This window comes from Manis pentadactyla, chromosome 13 (assembly GCF_030020395.1).
Source record: "Manis pentadactyla isolate mManPen7 chromosome 13, mManPen7.hap1, whole genome shotgun sequence".
Lineage (NCBI taxonomy): Eukaryota > Metazoa > Chordata > Mammalia > Pholidota > Manidae > Manis > Manis pentadactyla.
The window spans coordinates 100,964,896-100,980,977 of record NC_080031.1 but is presented as its reverse complement, the minus strand read 5'-3'; the positions used below and the strand labels follow the sequence as shown (position 1 = coordinate 100,980,977).

Sequence of the window (16,082 nt, the reverse complement as noted above, 5' to 3'; positions counted from 1 at the left end):
CAAGAACTCAACCCAATTCTGATGCTATCTGCCTGGAGACGGCACCAGATTCCCCAGGTTAAGGGCTCCATCCCACAAGACTGCCCCCCATCCCCCCATTCCAGTAGCCAGTGGCAAGGCCCAGGCAGTTTCTTGTGATTCTGACCTACTGGTTACAGACTGGAAGTTCCTATGACCTCCCCCTCAGGCTCAATTAATTTGCTGGAGTAGCTCACAGAACTCAGGAAAACACTTCAAGAAAATACTTACATTTACCAGTTTAATAAATGATGCCATAAAGGATACAAATTTAACAGCCAGATGACGAGGTACATAGAGCAAAGTCCCAAATAAAGGAGCTCCTATCCTGTGGAGCTTGGGGCCTGGCTTGGTGGCCCGTGGACACGTTCTGGCTTCCCAAGGGTGGTAGCTCTCTCCAGCAGAGAAGCAGGATGGGAGACAGCAGACGCTCTTCTCCTGGGTTTTTGTGAGGGCTTCATTGAGTAGCCATGATTGACTGTGCCATTGGCCACTGGCTGATTCAGCCTCCAGCCCCTGCCCTTGGGTCCAAAATTCTCTCATTAACATGACAAGACACTCATTTCACCTTTAAGGCGCTGAAGTGTTTTCAGGAACTGTGGATAAGGATCAAATATAACTGGGGAATGACCAAATATGTATTTCTTCTAACTCAGTATATCACAGTTGTGCTTTCCCGTGGACATCTCATTTGATGCTCACCGTGATAGGGAGTAAAATCCAGCTTCTGCCTCATCCTGTAAGCCCTCTGTTATTTTGTCCCTTTAGCCTTTGCTTCAAGGTTATCTCACATTCCTCCTCCCTTTCTGGCTTTCTTGCTGTTCCCTGAATGCTCCAAGCTTAGCATTTTTGCACTGTTTGCATGGCTTGGAATGCTTTTGCAAGGAGAATCGCAAGTCTGGTTCCTTCTTCTTTTTCAGGTCTCAGCTTACCTGTCACCTGTTCAGAGAAGACTTTGCTAATCAGTCAATGAATCTAGAGTATCATGTCAAGCGCTGGGACACATCATTTTATAGTATATCATTGTATTTTAACTTTCATATTAGCACTTGTTATCATAGGATCTATTTTTCCTTCCTTATTTACTTAACGTGTTGCCCATCTCTCCTACTGTAGAAGGAAAGCTCCACGAAAGCACGTCCTTGGCTATCTTGTTTATTGCTGTCTCTCTAGTGCCTGAAAAGCACTCAGTGAGTGTTTGTGGAATAAATGAGTTGATGAGGCTGCCCCAGCATGAATTGTGATTCTTTTCTTTGGTCAGAGGACACTTAAGGTTCTGAGAGGGTAAGTGACTGACCCAAAACCATTCCAGGCTTTTTGCCTTCTTTTTCCAGGCCCTTCCCATAAAACCTGGCTGACACACAAACCTGGCTGGGGTGAGGCTTCCAGGTGTGATGAAAGCCTGGAGTTGCCCCATGAATGGGGCTAAGGCGGATGTGGGGGTGAGAAGGCAGAAGGACAGAGCATGCAAAGGGAGAGGCAGGCTGGGACAGGAGAGCAGGGTGTGAACCTGGCATGGGTCGGGGGAAAAGGGGTGACTTGGCTGTGTGTCAGGAAGTCTTTCCCTCCACCTTCCCCTAGGGAAAGCCTTGACCCCAAGGTGGCTTTGTTTTGGGGAAAGAGGTGGACAGGCAGCTGCTGAGGGAGAACAAAGGTGCTGCCTGGGTGATGACCCTCTGCTGAGGTCCTGGGCCTGATACTAATCACCCAAAGGAATAATCCCAGGGTGGCACTTGGCCAAATAGGTGACAGGTGAGCTTCCACCTGAAACCAGCCCAACCACCACATGGAGCCTCAGACCTATGGGGCAGGGGAAAAGAGGCCTTTAAGGAAATGGAGTGGTCAAGGTAAAATGTGATAGTAATGGTAATAGGTCACATTTATAGAGAGCTTATAATATGCCTGGTACTGCGCTGAAAACCTGGCGCTTTTCACGTGTTCCCTTGCTCTAGCTTCCAAAAGCTCTCTACCAAGGAGGTATTATTATTATTGTTATTCCCATTTGAGAGATGTGAAAACTGAGGCTCAGTGAGATCAAATATCTTGTCCAAGATCACACAGGAAATAGCAAAGTCAGGAATTTAACTTAGATCTGTAGTGATTCCAGTGTACTGTGGTTACCTAGGCCTTGGGAGGGTTGCTAGGAGGAAGTTTAAGAGGGCAAAGCCCCACTGACCCCTGCAAAAGGGGGCTGGGGAGGGACAGTGGGATAGACTGTATATAAATAGCAGGCCTGTTTTTATCACCGCACATGGGGCTGAATCAGGCAAGCGGCTCTATCTGGCACAATTTGAGGGCTCTGAATGCCAACCCAACCCTGTGCCAGACAACTCCATCCCCAGCACGTCTCTGCAAGCTGCGATACCTACTGAGAGAGTCATTTCTTTGGGTAATGGCATTGACTCCAGAAGACCCCTGTAAAAATGCACAAACCTCCTGGCACCTGTTGAACATGGCAGCCTAGGCCAGCCAGCTAGGTCCTGGGTCCCAGGGCTCGGTTTTTATGTTGGAGAAGAAGATGGTGTTCAAAAGGCAAGGAAAAGTATGACGCTTGTTTGACAACCTGTATTTCTATAGTCCCAGAAGCCTGGGAGTTAGAAGCTTTAGTTCAAAAATCCTAATGGAGACTTATGTCCCCTAGGGGAAGGGTGGGAGAATCCACTCCAGCGGCTGGAAGAAAACTACTTTATTTTGCTGTTGCTGGATTGATATCAAGTCCTTGCAACTGCAACTGTAGTTACCTCGGGCTCATGAGACCTGCTGGCAGTCCTGTATCTATCTTTTAAGTGATAAATGAATTGATTATCATTTCCTATTTGCCGTGTTGGGAGGCAGAGAAGCGGGCTTCTGAAATTCACGTGATGAGGGTGGAGATCCCTGGTTTGGATCAAGCAAGGATGGCCGGAGGGACCAGGCCTGGAAGAGGGGAAGGAACGGGCGGGGAGTCCGAGGGCAGAACAGCCCAGCACTCACCAGGCTGCAGCGCGACTGGCATTTAGGGAAAGGTGGGAACTGGCCTCCACCACCTGCCGGTCGGCAGCCCTATCCGAAGTCAGGCCGCGGCTGCCCGGGCCTGGTCCCGAAATACACGAACGCCGCCCCCCGCTCCCGCCCCCCACCCCGCAGCGCCCGGCCTGTCGGGGGCTGCGCAGCGGGCGCCGGGCGCCGGGCGGGAGTCCCGGCCCCGGAGGGGGAGGGCGCGGCGCGCGGCGGGGCGGAGCTTCGGCGCCTCCCGGAGCCTTATTCCCGGCCGCGCGCCGCCGAGCGTTCAGTCCCTCGAGAGAGCGGTGCGCGGCTGGCCATCCTGACCAAGGCGCTGGGGCTCGGGCGGGCGGACGGACGGACGCAGTGAGCAGACAGACGCCCAGCGGCCGCCAGCCCCACGCAGTTCCAGCCAGGCTTGCACCCCGAGGCCGGCAGCAGCCTGTGCCCGGCGAAATCTCCCGCGCTCTGCCCGCTCCGGCTCCCGTGCCAGCGCCCGGGGGCCGCCTCCTGCCAAGTGACTGCTGCCTCGCCGCCTCCGAACGGCCCGGGACCATGAAGCTGCTGCCGTCAGTGGTGCTGAAGCTCTTTTTAGCTGCAGGTAAGAGGGCTGCCGACGCCCCCGGAGATCGGGGGGATGGGGACGCTCAGCTGGGGGCACCGGGGAAGGTCGCTGCAGCGGCCCCGGTGCGGGCCACTTGGTGGGGCCCGTACTCGCTGGCAGCGGTGCGTGGAGACCAGGGTTCTGGGCTGGGAGTTTTGATGTGGCCTCGCCCCTCACCCGCAGTGGTCTCGGCATTGGTGACTGGCGAAAGCCTGGAGCGGCTTCGGAGAGGGCTGGCGGCCGAAACCAGCAACCTGGACTCTCCCACCGAATCTCCGGACCAGCTGCTGCCCCCAGGAGGCGGCGGGGGCCGGGAAGTCCTGGGCTTGCAAGAGGCAGACCTGGACCTTTTCAGAGGTGGGTGTGGGGGCTGCCCTCGGACCCTGGTGGGCAGTGGAAGAATAAACGATTCTGGGATTCGTGCTGTTTGGGCACACCCGTGGGTTGGGGCTATTCATGGAGGACCTCAAGGAAAAGCTGCTCGGCCTGACAAGCGAACTGGAGGCTCCTGGAATATGGGTCCCGCTGTCTTCCCCTTGGGTGTCATAGGCTGAGTTGCTGCCCTTCTGGGCACTTACGGGCAAACTGAGACAGGCAACGTATCTGGGGTTCGTACGTTCTTCTGAGGTAGGCTGGTTGATAGGGACAAGGAATGGTTGAGATGCTTCCCATAGATTTTCTATGTAAAAATGAGAGTAAGTCCTAATTCCCACATCAAATGACCATTATGTATACAATAACAGATGTGGAGGCGCTAGGCGCATAGTAGGTCTGCAGTGTTTGTCTCCTCCATCCACCTGTCTCCATGCTGGGGAAACAGGGGAATGGGGAACTCTTGTTCTCCCCGGTTAAGCCAGCCCCTTCTGGGGAGGCTATGAATGGTGAACACTGGGTCCCTAGGAAGCTATATTGAAATGCTGATTGTCTGCAAATCCCACCCAAAGGTGGAGACTTCCTGACCACCTAGAGTCCCTGAAAGAGACTCCAAGGGAGGAAGGACCAGTTGTAATCCTCCAACCAGCAAATGTGAATGTGGCTGAGTGCAAGCACAGGGCAGAGTCCAGAGCCCTTGGCATCACTCATTTCCACGGCCCAGCCACATACAGCGATTCTTTAGGGTGGAGCAGGGACTGAGCCCTGGAAGCCCGGAATGACTATATTTGGTTGGAAAGCTACCCACCTGTTCTATCTCCACCTGCTTCTCAGCCACCCTTCCTCCTTACCTAGATCTTCCCTTAGGTGCCATCTCTGTATAAACCAAGGGTCTGCTCCAAAGCTGAGCATGGGCTCCTAGCCTTCATCCTCTCACAGTGGCCCTCTAGGGTCACCCCTGGCCTGAGCAACCTGGATTCTCCTGGCCCCTTCCTCCTAGGCTGGGCAGAGCTGGACTGTGACTCATTCTCCACCCACATGGCTGCTTCTCATACCTCTGCAGACCTGACTCACTTCTCCCTCTCCCTGGCAGGAGCCTGGCTCTCACCCTGACACCCTCTTCCTCTCCCCTCTGATGGGCTTGGCCCTCCTGCCTCAGTTTCACCACAGCTCTGGTCACTGGTTTCTCTGAGCATCTGTCTCACCTTCTGCACTCTGAAGGTGCCCAGGCCAGCACCAGAGGAAATGGGGCTGGGGAATTGCTGCTGCCTTGCCTCGCTCCCCTGCTCTTGGCTTTGCTGTGCAAAGACTATCTTTCAAGTTTGGGGATCCTATCACCTAAAGTAAATACAATTGACCCTTGAACAACATGGATTTGAACTGCTCAGGTTTATTTATATGCGGATTTTTCCCAATAACTATATTGGGAATTTTTTTGGAGAGTTGCAACAATTTGAAAAAACATTTTTTTCCTTCTAGCTTACTTTATTGTAAGAATCCAGCATATAGTACATATAACAGGTAAAATATGATGTGTTAGCTGTTTATTTTATTGGTAAGGTTTCTGGTCAACAGGATGCTATTAGTAGTTTAGTTAAGTTTTTGGGAAGTCGAAGTTATATGCAGAATTGTGACTATGTTGGGGGTTGGTGCCCTTAAACCCTGTGTTTTTCAAGGGTCAGCTGTAACTGTTCTCATTTATTAAGTGTGTACTGTATTCTAGGCACTCAATGTGTTATTATGGGTTAATTAATCCTTGTATCAACCCTCTGAGATAGGAGCTCCTGCTATCCACTTTGTACCAAGAACCCCAAGGTTCAGGGAGATTGAGCAACTTGCCCAATATCACATGGCTGAAATTGGAGCCCAGGTCTGCTGACTGCAGAGCCCATTCATTGTCTCATTCCTGGCTCAACATCCCAGGTGCTCTAGACTTTTCCGGGAGAGAGGAAGTGGGTGTGTGACGCAGCTTGGTGTATTGGGAAAGAGCACTGCATATCGAGTACAGAGACCACATTTCTGATCCCAACCCTGCATGACCTTGGGGAAGTCACTGCCTTTTGGGACCTTAAATTTCTCATCTTAAATGGAAAGCCATGATATTCTTTGAAGTCACTTCCAGCTTGAGCATCCTAGATCTCTAGTATGTATAATGTATGATGTGTACCCTTCTGTCAGACACATGGCCACAGCCAAGGTACAGTAGGTACCTCTTCTCTGCTGGGGGCAGAGGAGAGGGGGACGGGCATCAGACTCCCGGGGTTGATGGGCATAGCCCACGGTCAGTCCCAGCTAGATGTCTGTGTGAGGTTGTTTTTCCCCCCTTTGAAGTGTGGAGAGAATGGAGGAATCACTGTGTTCCATTCCTTCTGGATAGCTCCTTACTTTCCGTCTTTCTACCCTGTATACACTGTACTCCTATCTTAGAGATCTATAAACAGAACATTTGGGGATAAATGTAAATGGACCCTTGAGAGAAGTAGTAAGGTGCAAAGGGCAAGGTAAATATTTTGCTTGAAGTCAAAAAAGCAAAGCATTGCTCAGGGATGGCCTGCTTGCTGTCCCTGAGCCTGGCTCCGCCCTGGACTCATGAGTACCCTGGTGCTAATGGTACCGCAGAGGGGGCCATCTGGACATGGGCACTGTTCTTATTTACGAGTTTTCTGCTACCCCCCCAAACCCTCCAAGTACCTTCTCCAGAAGCAATTTTTATCTCTGACGCTCTCTTCCTGAATGCAGCATCAGGAAATGAGGCTTATTTAAGGAACCAAGTGGGCGTAGGAGAGTAGGAGATAGGATGGACAGTGGGGTGGGGGTGAGGTTGGTAGAATTGCCCGGTCAGTTGCAATTACTCAACAGAAGCTAGCATTCTTAGAAGGAGGTTTTTATACTGAGTCTGCAAAGTGCCTTCCTTGGGAACCTCCTAACTGCTAGTTGTCCACTGCTTTCTGGTGGTTCTCCCCAATCTTCCTTTAGCCCTTGCAAGACCCTAGACTAGAGGTCTTCCCAAAGGCTCTGACTTCAGGTAGGGTCAAAGAGAGCACATATTCCTCCCAGAGGCTGTGCTGTTCTGATTCCTTTTCCTGTAGAGTCAAAGGCTTAACCGGGTGCCTTTCTCCTGCAGCTGCTTTCTCCTCTAAGCCACAATCTCTGGCCACACCGAGCAAGGAGGATCGTGGGAAAAGAAAGAAGAAAGGCAAGGGGCTAGGGAAGAAGAGAGACCCATGTCTTCGGAAATACAAAGACTTCTGTATCCATGGAGAATGCAAATACGTAAAGGACCTCCGTGCTCCCTCCTGTGTGTAAGTGTCTCTTCCCCAGGGCTGCCTCGCATCAGCACACTCTTCGTCAACCACGTGGCTGTTCCTCGTCATCACTGTTTCTTGAATTCATAATTCCACCCAGTTTCTTCTCAACCTCTGAGTGGAAGTTGGGAGGAGGGGAAATATTTTTAGTCAGCGGAAGGAGCTCCCCCTGCATAGGATGCAATTTCCTGTGGCGTGGGTTTGTGACGCTCTTTCATCCTTGGGGACATTTCCTGCTTGCTCAGAAATGAGCATGTGGCTAGGAGCGCTGATACCTGAAGGCAGGTCCTTCATTTCTGCCTCATGCCCTACTTCAGATGGGAGAAGCCAGTAGGAAATATGGCCAAATGGGCTTCCTGGGTGGAGTGGAGCTCCTGTGGCCTCTTTCCCGAGCTGTGCAGGCAGCATTAGACATACACCGTGCAGGTGTGTGTATGCTCAGACATATGTGCACATGAGTGGGCAGATGTGGGTTGATTCTGAGGCATGGCAAGATCATTGTGGGAGTAGAGGCCCCTCCCCACTTCTTCCTCATCCCAGCAAGGGCCAGGAGGTGGAGGGCATGGCAGATATTGGCCTTCAGCCATGCGGGTGAGAAAACACTTTCTTTATGCAACATTAATGGTAAACGGAACCCAACCCAGTAGGCATCAGCTGCTGGTCAGACAGCACCACCCCTTCCCTGGCCAGGGGTGTGGGTTCCCTAGTCCAACCTGGTAAATGGCTGCTCTGGCAGTCCCTCAGGGATGACAATACTGCCACACTCTCTGGCAGGCGTAATGTCACCACTATGCCTGAGGCCAACACCTGCATCAGGCTGCAGACATCCACTCTCTTCTGCTGGGCACGAGGTCCCATGGAGAGGCAGGCTCTGTGACCTGGAGACTCGGGGCAGGGCCAGGCACACTGCCTCCCAGCCTGTCAAGAAGGCTGGCTGCTTGGCGTCTCTTCCACAGATCCCTTGGCTTTTAAAGCTTCCTTATCCCATCTGAGCTCATGTAGCAGAACTGCCATGCGTTTGCCATTTGGCAGACAGACCCCCTCACTCCTCACCATGTCCATGGCCACTTGTGTTTCCTCTCCTATAACATCCTTGTCGGGAGGTTAGTATTGAAGGGATTGCCTATGGGTGACATAGACAGTCCCCATGTTATCCTTCTAGGGTCTTGGGACAGGGCAGGAAATGTTTGTCTTTAATTTATAAGGTGGCATCATGACCACAGGCGGAGTCAGTGACTCTTAGAGCAGTCAAGATGGATTGAGACTAGGAGCCTGTCTGGGCCAAGTAGGTCCAGGGTGGTGGTGGATGGACTTCGCTGCTCAGCTGCTGTCCTGGAGTGACTGACCACCTAAGCCCAGAGAACCTAGTTAAGGGTGTCCGGGGCCAAAGTGGCTGGAGGGAGGGTGATGATACCCATAATGCCTAGTCCTTTGCCCCAGAGCTTCACAGTTTACACTTAATATGAGTTGAGCTCAACAGGTGTGTATTGAGCACCTACTTGGTGCCTAGGGAACACCAGGTTTGGGGATGGGATACAGTCCTGTCCTAGGATTCTCAAAAGCCCCTGCTGGTAGGCAGGGCTTGCTCTCTCTACTTGAAAGATGAGGAAGCTGGAGCCAGGAAATAGGAAGTGATTTGCCTGAGATCAACAGCTGAATAAGTGGGTGGAAACAGGACAGGGACTCAGGTGCCTGACTTTCAGTCCAACATGCTTTTCAGGCTCCTGGACTATCCTGGGTGTTGGCTTGCACCCCTCTTCCCTGTCGGTCCTTACAGTTTGAGCCGGATTTTATAGAGGGCAGCTGTTATCCTAGAGATCTCTTAAACCTTTTACTAGCCTACGAGCATGGCAATCTGATTTGAATACTGTTTTCCAGGCAGATTTTCAAGGCACTGGGTTCTTTGTCCAGTTTGGCTGCCTTCTGCCTAGATCCCTTGGTATTCAGAGCAGAAGGCAGCAAGACAACAGAGAGCTCCTGGTTCTGGGGGAGTGTGGCATCTAGGCACTTATATCTGGGGCCCTTTGTGACTCCTCCTTGCCTCCAGACCATCAGCCAGGGTGTGTCCAGGCTGCTGTGGTGAGCCTGAGGCTAGCTGGCTTCCTAAACCAGCCCTCTGCAGCCACCATCCACAGGAAAGCCCTTTTGTGTCATTAGCCAAAAGTTGCCCTCAAAGAGCAGCAGTTTCCTGGGGCTTCTGACTGGCTGCTGACCCACAGATTGGCTGCAAGGTTTCCTGTGGCTGGAGGAAACTTGGGGGCAGTTGGCTAAGGAGGACTCAGAGCTGGAAGAGAGACGGGCCTGGGGGTACTTCACATGGCCTCACTGTCCAGATGCTGAGAAAGAGTGGTGAACCCCCTTTTCCTTGGCTCTGCTGGACTTTGGTGCCCCATTCTTCAGGATGTGGGCGTACCCTTTGGAGTCAGATTGTATAATAATTCACACATATGTGGGGCTTGGTCTTTTGTTAATGCTTTACCTATATTATATCATTTGATCTTCACAGTTCTCTAGAGAGGTTATTATTCCTGTGTTTTACACAAGATCAAAGCTTGGAAAGGTATAAGTAACTTGCTCTAGATCACCTGTCTAGAAATAATAGCAGAACCAGTCTAGAACTCCTGTGTTCCAAGTTCTCTCCACCCCTGGGGTAGGGGTGGAGAAACCCAGTTTGGAAGATGGCTGGACCCTGGAGAGATCTTGCTTCTATTGTAATAAGAGTTCTGAAGTGGGCCACAGACGTGGGTAGGAGGAACATGTGCCAGTTTGATGGGTCGCTGGCTCTGAGCAAGACACTTGATCTTGTCCCCACCCCGGATGCCTGGAATGTGCTCATTCACCCCTCCTTCCCTGGGGAAGCCAGGAGTTGTCTGCAAAGGGAGGGGGAGGGGGGGAATATTAGGGTGTTTGCATTATTATCTTTTTGACTCAGGATGGGGGTGGAGAGATTATGTAACTGAATCGTGGGACTCTGAGGCCAAGCTTTATTTCTATCATCTGAGTAACTACCTGTGGGGTTTGAAAGATGGGCCGGAAGTGGAAAACAGACTGAGCTCCGGCTTCCCTCCCCCCAGGAGGGCACAGTCTCTGAAGTCGTCCAGTCTGCTGGGTTGAGTCCTGGCTTAACCAGTCACTAGCTTTATAACCCAGGACCAATCATTTGTGAAGTTAAGCCTCAGTCTGTTCATCTTTAAAAAGAGGATAGTAACTCCTTCACAGACATGTTTTTAAGAGTAAATGAAATGATTCTTGTAAAGCAATTAGCACAGAGTACTTGGCTCAGAGTGAGCCATTTAATGTTTGCGATTTATTATTAGTTATTATTCAAGTTATAATAATAAAAAAAGGTCAGAGATCAGGGACAAATAGCCCTCACGGACCCATCAGCGCATCAGATAAATGTTTCCTTGGGGTAACCTGCCCTGTTCAGAGTGGAAAGAATCATAAATTTTGGATATACCAGGACTGATTTCTAGTCTTAGTCTTGCTGCTTCCTAGCTGTGCAACTTTTGGTAAATCACTTAATCTCTCTGACCCTTAATCTTAGTCTTTCAGTCAGTAAAATGCGGCTGTCCCTGCCTACCGGGGAGTCTCAACTGAGCTAATAGATAAGAATAGTGTCTTCTAAGCTGTGAACTGCTGAGCATAAGTGATTTCCCAGGGGCGCTCCTTAGAACTTCCCCTACATCCTGGCAGTTCTTGCCCACATGGGTAGTTGGGACAGATGCACGGAGAGGTGCTCTGCTGTGTGTATAGTAAGCCTGACCTATATTTATTCTGCAGAGAGGCGGTTTCCCAAAGCACCCAGGAGGCGCTGGGGCAGGGAGAGGCGCTGGGCAGGAAGGAAGGGGTAGCCTGGCCCCCTGCTGCTGCTAGGTCTGGAAAGGTCCTCTTACCCAGGGTGTCTCAGTAGGAAGAAGGGATCCTTTGCTGGGAGGCACCAGGTGGACAACCTGCTTCCCATGGGAAGGCGCAGCTCAGAATGGGGGGCTGCCAGGTTCTCAGTGCTTCCTTCCGCCGCAAGTCCCCAGGCAGACAGTGCCGCTGCCCCGCCTGGCTGGTGGGTGGGCAGCTGTGGGCAGAGGGGAGCACACTGAGCTCAGAGTCAGGCGATCCAAGTCCATACCTCTGCCCTGCCTTCCCTCGCCGTGGGGCTCCCTCCTGTGTCAGGGGTCCCTTGGGTGCTCAGATAAGGGAAGGGACATGAATGTTCTCGTTCAACTGTAAGCACTTCCAAATCTTCTAAGAGCTTGTAGGAAATGATTTGTGTTAGAAGAGGCAGGCGCCATCTGATTTATTTTTTGAGTGAGAAGAGCGAAGGGGCTGTTTCTGACACTCTTCCACGCTCTGGCAGGACAGCTGGGCAGGAGGTTAGCTTGGTTTGTTTGCTTTGTCCTGTGATGAAGGAGGCCCGCTAGCCCAGCGTTTAGAGGCCAAAGGCCGAGGTTAAACTCTCAAGTTGAGTCCTGCACCCAGGAGGCGCTGGGAGTTAAATGAAGGGAACTTGAGAAAAATGACTCCTGGCAAAGGAACAGGACCTATTAATAGGCTGGGCAGTGGCAGAGAGGGACGCTTGAAGCATTGATGGGGAAGGCTGAGATTATTTCTGGTCAGGATGTTGAGGGGCCTCACTGCAGGGAGTGATACTGAATCCCCTCACCCCACTAAGTCTGGGGCCCAGTCCTCTTGACTGGCTTAAAGAATGTCTTTGCACACATGCAGTTAATCATCCACACGTGGAGCACATCTAGCTGAGACCTTGAAGTCCTCCCTCACTTTTTCCCTGCCTGGAGCAGGAATCTCAGGCCAGAGAAGCAGAGGGCGGGGGAGGGGTGGAGGGCGAGGAGTGAGGGAGGCCACAGGACTTCAGAGGGGTTTTCAGAGAGCCTCCTACCAGAGAAGGCTGGAGGAAGAGATTAGGGGCAGGGGCTGATAGGCTGAGGGCATGAGGACTGGGATTCGGCTTCTGTAGGTGGGCCATTGCCAAGAGAGAGAGGCCAAACCACTAAGCTTGTCTCTGCTTTGTTCTCTCTTGAACAGCTGCCACCCGGGTTACCACGGAGAGAGATGCCATGGGCTGAGCCTCCCGGTGGAAAATCGCTTATATACTTACGACCACACAACCATCCTGGCTGTGGTGGCGGTGGTGCTGTCGTCTGTCTGTCTGCTTGTCATCGTGGGACTTCTCATGTTTAGGTGTGTGTTGGGAGCCCCTGGGGGCTCTGCCTGCACTCTTTCACGTCCATTCTTCTTTCTCCTGGCTGGCTTTTCATGGTGGTAGTGTGTGCTCTGGTGGTTAAGGCCCAAGTTGGTGTACACTTCCCACTGTGAGGCATTGGGACCTCAAGCCATGCTTCTGATCCAGGGTCTATGTTCTCAAGTGGGGGAGACCTGTCAAGCACCCCGTGCCTGTTTTCAAGCAGTGCAGCTCATCTCTTGAGAGACCTGGACCAAGTCACCTGTCTTTCTAAGGGTCATAATCTTCCGGTGATTGTAATCTCTGTCTACCTTCCCATAAGGATGTTGTGAGGCTTGTACAAATGAGCTGAAAGGTCTTAGCAAATGTAGCCTGCTGTTAGAGACAGGCAGCTGGGCCTTTGACCCGAGGTCTCTTGAGCTGCCCTACCCCCTGGGCCTCTCTGAGCAGTCGAGGGAACCACCATGCAGTGTCCTTTAAGAAGAACCCTCTCTGGGACCTGCATCGTGGTGTAGCAGGCAGAACTTGCTCACAAAACTTTCCTTCCTCAGGTACCACAGGAGAGGAGGTTATGATGTGGAAAATGAGGAGAAAGTGAAGTTGGGCATGACCACTTCCCACTGAGAGAGACCTGTGCTCAAGGTAATGGCTCCCCCTTTGCCCCGTGGTGCCATCTTCACCTTTCCTGCATCTCTTTTAAGGGATACTGAATTCCTCTCTTGGCTTAGGAGTTGGGGAACAGGCTACTGTGGAGTCAGGGTCACAATGCAGAATTGTTTTCAGAAAGGCCATCCATGCTTTATCTCCACTTAGGATGAGAGGTGCTGGAGAGATACCGAAGGGAGGTAGATCTGAGAGGACAGCTTCTGCTGTCCTCATCCCCACCCCTTTTTACCCTTTCCCAGATGACCTTTCCACTTAAACTGGACCTGGGAGACTCCCAAAAATCTAAGACTGGCTCCAGCTTTAACTGCCTTCCTCTTGTGCTTTAGGAATTGGCTGGGGATGCTACCTCTGAGAAGACACAGGCTGATCGCGGACTCTGCAGAGGCGAAGGACTTCACAACTAGCTATGAAGACACCTTTGTCCCCAGTTGCTATCTAGATTGGACCTCCCATAATTGCTTTGCCAAAATACCAGAGCCTTCAAGTGCCAAACAGAGTATGTCCAACAGGATCTGGGGCAGAAGAAAGCAAACGTGAAGAACCTTCGTGCCCTTCTGATTCCCCTCCACCCAACCCTACTGCCCCCCATGAGTTTGTTCAAACACTTATCTTCTGGATTAAGATGCCAGTTAAATTCTATATGCTCCAGGATCTTGGACCTGAAAAAAAAAGAAGGAGAGGAAGAATGAAACGTTTGTAGATGGGAAAAAAGTAACAAAGATTGAGAAGCCATGTACTCGAGAAGCCACCGAGGGCCCTGCCATTTGGACCCTGTGGAGCTGGATTTCATGAGCTAACTGTGAAACACCCTAAGCCTGAGAACTTTGAATTCTGGGACTTCTACCCAGATGGAAAAATAACAACTATTTTTTTTGTTGTTGTTTGTAAAATGCCTCTTAAATTATATATTTATTTTATTCTATGTATGTTAATTTATTTAGTTTTTAACAATCTAACAATAATATTTCAAGTGCCTAGACTGTTACTTGGGCAATTTCCTGGCCCTCCGCCCTGCATCCCCCACCATTTGGCTCAGCATCACACTCCCCTGCTGCAAATCCAAGATGGCTCTGTCACCATCTATAGTGATCTATCATCTGTCCAAATTTCCAAACATCTTCGATGATCGGAGTCGGTATGGTCAGGATGTAAGAGTTAACTTTGTCAGATCCACTCTATGAGTTGGACTGCAGTCTTGCCTAGGCAATTTTGTCTACATTTTGTGTTTTGAAAGCCCAAGGTGCTGATGTCAACACGTAACAGATATTGGTGTTTCCCTGTGTCCTCTCCCTGCTGACTCTCTTAAGAGGTCGGGCTTCCTTGCCTGCAGCTTTCCTGGCCCCTCTTCCACCATAGCCCCAGGCCCACAGGGTGGGAACTCCCTCTCCCTGGTGTAAGACATTTCTCTACTCCTGCTCTTCTTCTGGTGCTACTCCATGCAGGGGTCTGTGCAGCAGAGGGTAATCTAGAGAAGGTATTAGCCAAGAAAAAGGCTGAGGAGAACAGAAAACATTGGAGCTGACTGTTCTTGGTAATCAGTAACCTATCGATTGCTACAGAGAAGTTTGGAGGTGAGGAGGGCTTCTGTGTAAACCAACCCCACCTCACTAAAACTACAAAGGTATGCTGTCATAGTCCCTTCTGGAAGTTTCTGGTGCCATTTCTGAACTGTTACAACCTGTATTTCCAAACCTGGTTCATATTTATACTTTGCAATTCAAATAAAGAAAATCCTTACTCCATAGCCATCTGTCTGCTTGTTGTAACTGGGAACTGGTTTAACAGAAGTATTTTCTAAGCCTGACTTGGTAGTGGTGCTATGCCAGGCCTATTTATGTACACTATCTCAGTATTCCCAACAACCCTGTGATGGAGGTACTGTTGTTCCATTTTTCCAAAAGAGGAAACTGAGACTTGGAGAGGTTATCTAACTTGCCTTGAGGATACACAGTTGAAAAATGACAGAGCTGGGACTCCAAGTATTTGTTTTATTCCTTAAACCATACTACCTCTGAGACGAGAGAGAATAGACCTTACACAGGAAGTGTGGCTAGCTTACTAGCCATCCATTCAGTCAGCAGAGCCGGGACTCAGGGCCGAATCTGTGCTGGATATGCAAGCAGGTACTGCTCCTGGTGAACCCCCTTCTCGGGCTCCACAGCCAATCCATCACCAAATCTTGTCAACCCTACCTTTAGAACATGTGCCGAATGCAACTACTCCCCACTACTTCCCCCTCTACCTTACCCCAGCCCAGCCCATTGTCATCTCTTGCTTGGACTCATGCCCTCTGTCTCTTTTCCCCACCTTGCTTCCTCAGAGCCCATTTCCAACATAATAGCCAGAGAGATCATTTAAAACATTACGCTGATCTTGCCTGCCTTGCAGGCCTTCCCTGGCCACCCTGTTATACCATACCACAGTCCTCCTCTACCCAACTCTTCTTATTCTGTATTGTTTTTTTATCCAGAGCCCTTATCGTCGCCAACCTGTTCTTACTAGTACATTGTCTACCTCTTCCTCCGTGAGAGTAGGGGTGTGTACATTGCTCCAATCCCAGATTCTAAAACAATGCAATTGAGTTGTAGGCACTCAATATTTGTTATATGGATGAATGAATATAAGAAAGGACTAAAATCCAGTCCAAAGCCAGCTAGTAGACAGGTATGTGATCCAGTGCTACCTGGAAGTGTGGTTGAGTTTAAAGAAAGACCTCTCTTGGGGAGGGTCGATGGGGGGTAACAGGATGAAAGTGGAATTTGGGGTCATCGTGTCCTGGGTGGATTGGAGACAGAGGGATGCAACAGGGGGACATTGGACGAGGGTTCCTCTGCTGTCCTCTCCTCCCCTCTTCTCTTAGGAGTTGTGACACTCTGAAGTTTCTCCAGGAACCCACACAGGCATCTCATATATACTTTGAATATCCTTTTAAAACTGT

At 50.7% G+C, this 16,082-nt stretch overlaps 1 protein-coding gene across 1 annotated transcript; it reads left to right on the top strand.

Moving 5' to 3' along the window:
• The first annotated feature begins 3,283 nt into the window (after nucleotides 1-3,283).
• On the top strand, nucleotides 3,284-14,066 carry HBEGF (heparin binding EGF like growth factor). The gene is made up of 6 exons (XM_036896593.2): nucleotides 3,284-3,601; nucleotides 3,788-3,961; nucleotides 7,101-7,278; nucleotides 12,322-12,477; nucleotides 13,030-13,120; nucleotides 13,471-14,066. The coding sequence occupies exons 1-5, from the start codon at nucleotides 3,556-3,558 to the stop codon at nucleotides 13,100-13,102; spliced, it is 627 nt and encodes a 208-aa protein (XP_036752488.1). The 5' UTR covers nucleotides 3,284-3,555; the 3' UTR covers nucleotides 13,103-13,120; nucleotides 13,471-14,066.
• Nucleotides 14,067-16,082: the final 2,016 nt, after the last annotated feature.

Excerpts from the sequence above, each read along its gene's own strand:
- HBEGF (XM_036896593.2), top strand. The coding sequence starts at position 3,556 with ATGAAGCTGCTGCCGTCAGTGGTGCTGAAGCTCTTTTTAGCTGCAG. Across the intron at positions 3,602-3,787 it reads GAAGCTCTTTTTAGCTGCAG|TGGTCTCGGCATTGGTGACT; the intron begins GTAAGAGGGCTG and ends CCTCACCCGCAG. Across the intron at positions 3,962-7,100 it reads AGACCTGGACCTTTTCAGAG|CTGCTTTCTCCTCTAAGCCA; the intron begins GTGGGTGTGGGG and ends TTTCTCCTGCAG.